The sequence below is a fragment of the Trachymyrmex septentrionalis genome, unplaced genomic scaffold (assembly GCF_001594115.1).
Source record: "Trachymyrmex septentrionalis isolate Tsep2-gDNA-1 unplaced genomic scaffold, Tsep1.0 scaffold126, whole genome shotgun sequence".
NCBI lineage: Eukaryota > Metazoa > Arthropoda > Insecta > Hymenoptera > Formicidae > Trachymyrmex > Trachymyrmex septentrionalis.
The window spans coordinates 1,435,003-1,444,009 of NW_017304395.1; the positions used below are offsets into that span (position 1 = coordinate 1,435,003).

General features: G+C 34.4%; 1 protein-coding gene across 1 annotated transcript in view; it reads left to right on the forward strand.

Annotated features, from left to right (window-relative positions):
- Positions 1-1,909, forward strand: part of LOC108755861 (UPF0047 protein YjbQ) — a 2,856-nt gene extending 947 nt beyond the window's left edge. The window contains exon 3 of the mRNA XM_018499216.1: positions 101-1,909. Coding sequence (XP_018354718.1) covers positions 101-316 — 216 coding nt within the window. The 3' untranslated portion in view covers positions 317-1,909. The remainder of the gene's footprint in view (positions 1-100) is intronic.
- The last annotated feature ends 7,098 nt before the right edge of the window (positions 1,910-9,007 follow it).

Below are 9,007 nucleotides of genomic sequence, written 5' to 3' on the forward strand. Positions count from 1 at the left end.
TGCACGCACACACACACACACACGCGCGCGCGCATATTGTATATTCATAAATAAGGTGACTAAAAACAGGTGATACTGAATATTTCTGAATGTTTTACAGCCAGCGCACGTGAAGGCTTGTTTCCTGGGCTCATCGTTGAGCATCCCAATCACCGACGGCAAGTTGGCACTGGGAACATGGCAGGGCATTTGGTTAGGTGAACATCGCGATCACGCTGGTAGTCGTAAGCTAGTAATAACATTGACTGGTGTCCTGAGGGATTCGGGGCGCAGTCCCCTGAGCCCAGTTAGCCCTATCGCGTCTACCAGCAGCTAGGACCACTCGCACCCCCGAAGGCGTGGCAAGCGTCAGCCGCGTGCGTCCACCTCAAGCGACTCGAGCTAGCAGCCGCTTTAAGTCCTAGTCAACTTCTAAGAGTACAATCTATTGAGGAGGAATGAGCCGGATACCTCGCGGACTTACCTTTCGCTCGGGGATAACCACCGTCAGTAGCGATCAACCGTGTCCTCGATGTTTCGCGTCATTCGTCGAGTGAACAGACCGGAGATCGTGCATCGTTCAAGACTTGTGTGCGCGCGTGTATGTGCTTTAGGATTTTATTTGTGTCGCTGATATTGTTTTGCATGAATATTCTTTTTCATTCATGTGATGATGAGCTATTGGGATTGTCTGTCGCCAAAAGTCGGCAAAAGTTTCCTAGACAGAGGAATCCATGGGACGACCTAAGGTTTTCAACCTGGATGTTACCTTTACAACTCAGCAACTCACATTTTAAGGGAACTTAAATGGTTACATTAAGATATAAAAAAATTTACATTTGGCATTTGAAGATACAAAAGACTATCTTTTAAAGCTGTTTCTATATATTCCGAGAATTTGGAAGCTATAATCTTTGCAACAATTCGAAATGCTTCCCTTGTTTTTCATTTCTGGCATTTTGTTTAGCTTGTATATTTGTCACGTTGGACATTCACAACATACAATAATAATAATAGTAATAATAATAATAAAATAGATGGATATGAAGAGATAGAGAGAACAGAGAGATGAAGAAAAAACTGCCACGGCAGATGCGTGCATTGCACGTGTCTCATGTAAACAAAACGAATTAAACGCAAATATCCAGCACTCTTCCGCTTCGTTCTTGAAGAGAGAAGAAAATAAAAAGCGAGAGACACTCTAAGGAAAGCAATTTGAGAAAAAAGAGAAAGAGAAGGGAAAGAACACACACAAATTTATGCATTCCGGAAACGCGTCCAATACTCCGAATTTACGTAGCTTTATTTAGGAAATCTTTTGTATAAACAAAGTTAACAAATATGAGCAGCCATGCAAGGACTCACAGTATCCTTTTTTACACTCTGCTATCTTTGAGCTGTCTGAAAATGAGAGATAAAGGAGAGGGATTTTAAAAAAAGCAAGATAAACAAGAGTGAGAGAGTGTAAAGTACGCGTTGCGCACTTTCTAAACCGCTTTAAAAATGATTAGGAGCTCTAAATTAATTGCTCGTGAATACTGATGTTTACATCGCATTGGGGGTGTGTATATGTATATAAGGGAAGAAGGGGCTATGATACTCTTACCTGTGCGCGTTTCCACTAAAGTTATAGGGTATGTTATATTTCATGGGCACACATAGCGCGATTATACAGTCTTATGTGAATTATAGCGCATATGCAAAGTGCGCAAAAAATTTAAGTATATAAATACTACAAGAGAAAAATTGGCGAAAAACTAAGTAATAACAAGTTATAACAAGTGATACTTTTTTTGAGTAACAATTTTTTTAATACAACAGTTTAGAGATTTTATCAATCGTGAACTGCAGTAAGAGTTATCTTTATGAATTATGCGTTAAATAGTTGTTAATGATTGCTAAAAATTATACATTGATATCGTACATCTCATTCGACTTTTTAGCAACTTATGATTTAATCAAATATGTCTTCAAAAATTATTACTTACTATTGCATATACTTTTTGTTACTTAATTCCTTGCAAATTTTTCTGCTAAAAGCAAGTTCAATTTTTATATCATTCTGTATAATATTTCAATTAAAGCAACATTGCTATGTTGCATTACTCGAAAAATCGATTGCATCAACGTCGATCGTATTTTCTTTTGTTATATTACAGCTACTATAATATACTGCCCCATTGAGTTATGAAAAACTCAATCATTTTATTATTTTTCGACATTAAAATATTTGCAAATTGTAGAATTGTTTTGCGTTACGAGATATAATTTATTAAAATATTAAAGACTAAAATATTAAAAATTTTTTTAAGGCTTCTGAGCATTTACTCCAGCCATATTGAATCGTAACGTCATAAGCGAGAAATGTGTCATAAGCAACACGTTGATTTTTCTTGCATGCCATTTGTAAATAAAGAGAATTTGGATGAAATGAAATGAGATCGCTTTAAAATACTTGTAAAAATGGACGAAAACTATCCTTATCTTCCTTGACAGTCAGTAAATAGTCGTAAAAGGCACGTAAAGTGCGTTTTTACTCAATGCACATGCGTAGCCTATTTTCACTTCACGAGCCTTTTTCGACTCTTTACTGACTATTAGAGAAAATAAGGAGAGTCTTTGTCCATTCTTACAACTATTTTAAAACGACTTCATCATTTCGTCTCGTCCAAATTCTCTTTATTTACAAATGATATGCAAGAAAAATTAACGTGTCATTTCTCGCTTATGATCTCACGATTCAATATGACTGAAGTGACTACTCAGGAGTCTTAATAAAGAATCACCACAATGAACTCTCGACTATCAAAAAGATCACTTGTTCTAGGGGTCGGAAGTACCTAAGATATCGTTTTTAAAAGATCCAGCACTGCGATGAATTGTAATGTTGGATCGTCGCAAAGATAGCGCGGTTTCAGGAGAGTCTTTGAATTTTTGGCCTTTGGTCTCTTGGAAATGTAAAAAATTCTAGTCACTTTCAGTCCTCGAGGCTTCGAGCCTTTGAATAAGTATGCATGATTCTTTTATTTTCTTTTTTGCTCTAAAGATTATTAGAAAGAAAAAAACCGAAGGGGTCTTCGCGACGAACCGACACTGAGCTACTTACACTTACATGATGTTATTAACTGCTACTTACTATGAGCTTGCTGCAGCGAACGAGCTGGCAGACAGGCAGAACAGACGTTGTCGTTGTTTAGTCGTTAATTCTCAACGTGAATAAGCGTGCAAGAAGAAAAATACGCGTCGTCCATTAAATAATTAAGGCTACGGTCTTTATACTACAAATGCTTTGAAACATTTTTTGATTGATCAATCAATAAAATTCTTTTTCCGATTGGACACTCAAATTCGAAACATTTGTAGTGCTAAGAGGACTGCACCCTAAATGGACCTATGCTTTATTAACCCCTTTTACACCGAGCATTCGATACGCGTATTAACTAGTTACTTTCTATTAAATTATCTTAATTTTAACAATATATTTAAAGAATGATGTACTAAATCGGTTAAGTATGCATTAAAATGAAAAATTAAATACACATATCACGTATATGTTTACACGTAATGTATTGCCGAAGTTAAGATAATTCAATAGAAAGATACTACTTGGTACTCATATCAAGTGCACGACGTAAACTAGGTCAATGTAAAGTACGTCTCTTGCTACAGTCCACTTAATGCTATAAGTGTCAATATAATAAAAATATAATAGTATAAGTATTGGTCAACAAAATTCTTTCTTCTGATTGGTCAATCAGATGCTTCGAAGCATGTTTGTAGCATTAAATGGACTGTATTCTCTATCTATACAGTTCACATAACTTAAAGAAACATTATCGGAGCTCAAATTATAATATAATGGCTGCGTTCAGCAGAGAAAACTGTAATCAGTTAGCGCTTAGTGATTCTTTAATATGATTAGTTCTTGCCAGGATTTGAAAAAACCTGGATTTTATTGGGTTTTATGCATTTTTATTCTTTATAGTCCACTAATAACAGGCCGACAAAATTTGGGGGGGGGGGGAGTGTCTTGTGCTTTGAACTTTGAAAGATGTTCCTATAGGATTTTCATGCGTTGAAAACGTCTACGTTGTCCGTTTTTTTTTATTACCATCCATTTTTTTAAATAATCGCAAAGACAGTTTTTTCCAGAAGTACCTTCTTTATTAATTTTTTCCAATATGCTTCTGTATTAGGTGGCTATATGTCAGACTCGAGAGGATATCACGCACTATAAGTGACACGCGGGCTGCTTTGGCGCTTTAAATTCAATAACTTGTGAACAAATGGTCGGAAATTAATCTTTTGAAAAAAAAGGATTTAAATTTATTTTTAGAAACATACAACTATAAGTATAAATTGTCAAATATTTTTTATGATTTTTTTCTTTCGAATTATTTGGTTTTATATTTCAAAATTTCAATTTTTTCCGATTTTTTCAAAATTTTCTGTTTGCGGTTTGCATGAAACATTTTTATAAGCATCAAAAAAATATTTTTAATATTGTTGGAACATTTCTAAGTTAAACGTCGCTTTCAGCGCATAAAAATCCTTTCTTATAAATTTTGTCGGCTGTGTAATTGAGAAGATTCGCTGTTTAATATAATATAATAGATAATTATATTATGAACTAATTTTAATTTAATTTATTTAATTTTATTTATTGATTAATATATATATACACGCACATATATCTGTATAAGCATTCCATGCCAAATTGATCAGATCGATCTTTGAACCTGATCATTTTTTATCCATTTTTTTGACAAAAAATAATTTCATTACGTGTGAGGTCTTAGAGCCACCACATACAAAATGACATTAGCAGTAGTGGCATAACACCGCTGGACTAATTATTAGATTAAAAGACGTCCAGTAGTCTTATGCTATGTTTATACAGCTTGTCATTTCGTGGCTCTCTTAAACATTCATTACGTATAGATTTTTTATTTTGCTCAAAAAAATAAAAATAAAGTTTTAATACAATTTATAGATATTTACTACAACTAATATTTGAAGAATGAAAATTAAAACTAGAAATAAATTAAATAAAATAATTTTTTTAATTTTCTGAAAGTAGAAAAAACATGAGATTTTATAATATTTGTTGTTTATAATAAATTTTTATAAATTAAAAAAAAAGCATTTTTGAGAAATTACGAATTTTGTACATTATAATTTGATAAATAATTTAAATCAGAAGAAAAAGTCATACATAGCTTTTAATAATTTTACATAAGTATTACAAGGTAAAAATTTAAATTTTGGTTTGTTTACTCTACGATTTATAGAATAAAAACTGTGCTAGTTTGAAATTTTTTGGTTTTGGAAAAAATCGAAATTTTTGAAAATTTCTCTACAATAAACTGGATCTTCGATCTTTGTACGTTGAAAACTTCTATTATTTTGAACGTGTTCTATCGCGCCTCGTGGCAGTAGTTATTATTAAATTTTAATTGAATTTTGGACGGTGTTTAGATTTTTTAAATAGGCTTTTTTAGTAGGTCCAATAAAAACTTGCCAGGTTTTATTGTGTTGGGTCCATCTCATCAAACTCTGGTTCTTGTCTTTAGTTCTTTGCTGGATTTAAGTGTAAGTATCAATCATATTAAAGAATCATTAAGCGCGGTAAGTGATTAGATTTCTCTGCTGAACGCAACCAATGCAATGTGATGTAATGATACACTGTCGAAGTTATCGTACGTCGCCCCTTCGAACATATGCAACACGAGCGCATAGGGGAGATGAGGAGAAGACTCGTGCAAAAGAGAAAACGAAAAGCGTTATCTTCGGTCGTCTCTGCTCCTAGTCTGACCTCACAATTGCGACTTTAGGTTCATTCAATAACTAACCAGTTCGTGGTTTAAGACAAGGTGATTAGCGATTTTAATCTGTACACATGCATATTGTAAATAATAACGGTTTGCTGGACTCAAAATGAGGATGCATTCTCGAGATTTTAGGAGGTATGTTATATATTTAACGTGATCTGTAGGGAGCCATGGATTTCAAATTTGGGTTTTATTTGGCTTTTTGAATTATGTTTTTAAAATCTTTAATTTTTTCTGTTATATTTCAGTTTTTTTTCTTTTTTTTTTTTGTCTTTGAGAAAATTATATCCTGGAATTTTCTGCAATTTTTGCTGTAATTTCTCGAATCTTTAGAATTTGAAATTATGCCGACTTGAATTTTCGATTTCTAGATATTTTCAGGTCTTCGCAAATAATTTAGTTAAATATTAATAAAATACTATTTTTAATTCTCTTTGTGTAGACAACTCTTGGGAATCTCTGGAAATTTTGTTTATGAGATTTTTTGTTTCTCAAGTTCTTAAAAAAAAAAAAAATAGATTCTTGGAGATCGGGCTCCTTCTGACGCGTTGTGAAAACTAAGAATCACCGATCACTTGTTGTATATGCCAAAAATGGATTTACCGTGAAAGAGATAAAAAAATTCATTTCTAAGCGTAGGCTTTTCTGCTTGCGCGCAGCGAATGCGGATCTATTGCAACGCATGCAGGCTCCGTCAGTCCCTCTTTGCACTCTTGCGTAAGTAAAAATATTTTCTACCGTTTAGAAATAAAGAACTGTTACAACACAAACGTGTATAGCATGTTTATATACATACGACATTACCAATTATTACCGTGTTACGTATAAAATGTTAAGATAAAACTATCCGAAAGTGAAGACTTTAAAACAGGCTTATCCAAAACTCAATTCGTCAGTTACGTGCCCACCTCTCCATCATTTTGTTGAGCAAGACAAAGAAAGTAAAAAAAAGACAATTTTGCTCAATGATTGACTGTCTGTCCCTTTTCGTTTTTATCTGTCTTTTTTTTAATAAATTACAATAGATAGGTGTGAGAGATGGAAGCATGATGGAAGGGATAACATGGGTTCAGTAGACACAACTGTTGCGGAGCAAATCCGTGAGCGTCCGCTGCTATTGGATGCTCTAGAAGAATACACGAAAGCAGCGAGCATTCGCGGATCCATTCTGCGTATCCCTCTAGTAAGAGTCACGTCATGAGGGGTACCGATCTCCTGATTGGTCAGTTTCGAATTCCTTTAAATGCCGCCATTTGCAGATATTTCATTTGATGATACTTTCGATGTTATAATGAATCTGTGAATTGGTGTGAGCAACTGTTTTATGGTGTAGAAGGCACGAACGCGAAATCGAACTATCAACTGTCAACCATGATGGAATTGTGCTGTTTCCAGCCAGTACCCAACAATGGCGTCCTTTCGCTCTTATGTCTTAACTCTTACTAGAGGAACTCTACGCTCCACAATAGTGGCTTAGTTTCCACCGAGGGTTTAAACTGGATCAGAATGTAAGAACCAACTAACTATAATCGAGTATTTCCCTGTTATAGTCGAATGACAGGGGAATGCTCAACTATAGTTGGTTGGTTTATACATTCTGATCCAATTTAAATCCTCGGTGAAAACTAAGCTAGTTGAGTCGGTTGAACGCGATCATGGTGTGTGCAGTGTTTCTGTCTAAATCTCTGCCGTCTATGGACTGTTCATAATAGGAAGGATTATTTTTCCTTGTTTAACACACTTTGGGTGCTTTCCAACAAGGACACAGTCAGATACCGAGAATCGTTTCATTCTTGTTTAACATAGGCAAACAACAAGGATGTAATGATTCACTGTGTTACACTGTGACTGTCCTTGCTGGAAAGCACCTTTTATAATGCATCTTATGTTCTCTTTCTATAAAAAGAGAAACGAAGTGTGTTAAGTAAGGATAGATTTAATATCAACTTCACGACGCCAAATAAGTCGGTATTTATAGTTGATTCTTACATTTAAGACTGTCTTAAATACAATCTTAAGATGTCATAAGTCAATCTGAGGACTGAGAACTGTACTAACATCTTAAGACATTATTTAAGACTGTTTTAAAATAAGAACGGACTATGAATACCGTCTCACATTTTGCGTTTCACAGTTGGTAGCCATCGCTTACTATTGTCGATGCGGAGCAAAAGTAGGCGTGCTTTGGCCGAACTGCACTATGGCCTAGTTTCTACTAAAAGTTTAAACCGGATCAGAATGTAAGAATCAACCAACTACAGTCGAGTATTCCCCTGTTACAGTTGAACAATAGGGGAATGCTCGACTATAGTTGGTTGATTCTTACATTCTGATCCGATTTAAACCCTCGGTGGAAACTAGGCCATATAATTCTTCCATCATGAGTGGAGTGTTTAGCTTGCGAGTTTTTGGGCAGGCTTTACAAGATATTTCATATTTTATAATAGAAATAAAATATGATAAAATATTTGTTAAAATATTTACTTTTTAATGGTTTTACGTTAATACTTTTGTATGTATATACAGAATAATATCTTATTTCCTAAAAGTCCTACATTTTATTTTTTTCTAATCAGAAGACTCGGTAATGTTTCGGCGCTAAGAACACGCGCGCGCCGCATAATGGGGTGAATGCCCGAAAATTGGACATTAATTTTTACATTTTTTCAATAAAATTTTTAATAAAATTCAAAATTTAGAATAAATGAGGTAAATACATAAACGATAGATGAGTATCCCAAATAACACAAAGTTTAAAATTGTGACATAAGACGTCTTTAAGTTGTTTTTTAAACGCAAAACACGTATGACGCGATTTCAGACACTGTTGTCTGGGATGTTTTCACGTTATTTTTATAATATTAGGTGTAGTAAAAAGAAATCTATTATTTTTGCATTAAATTGAAGGCTTTATTTAGCATAGTTAGAATGATCCGATTTAGGTCAAATATGCACTGTTTTGTTCGATAACTTGTTGCCATTTTGAAGGTAATTATGCCTCTCTCATAGAAACCCTCGTCCCTATTGGCAAAAAACTGGGACAGTCGATTTTCACAAGCTTCTCTTGAGGCGAATTTTTCACCAGCAAAATCATTCGCCATAGACAGGAACAGGTGGTAATCACTTGGTGCCAGGTCCGGACTATAAGATGGATGCATAAGAACTTTCCAACCAAGCTCCCGGAGCTTCTGGCGAGT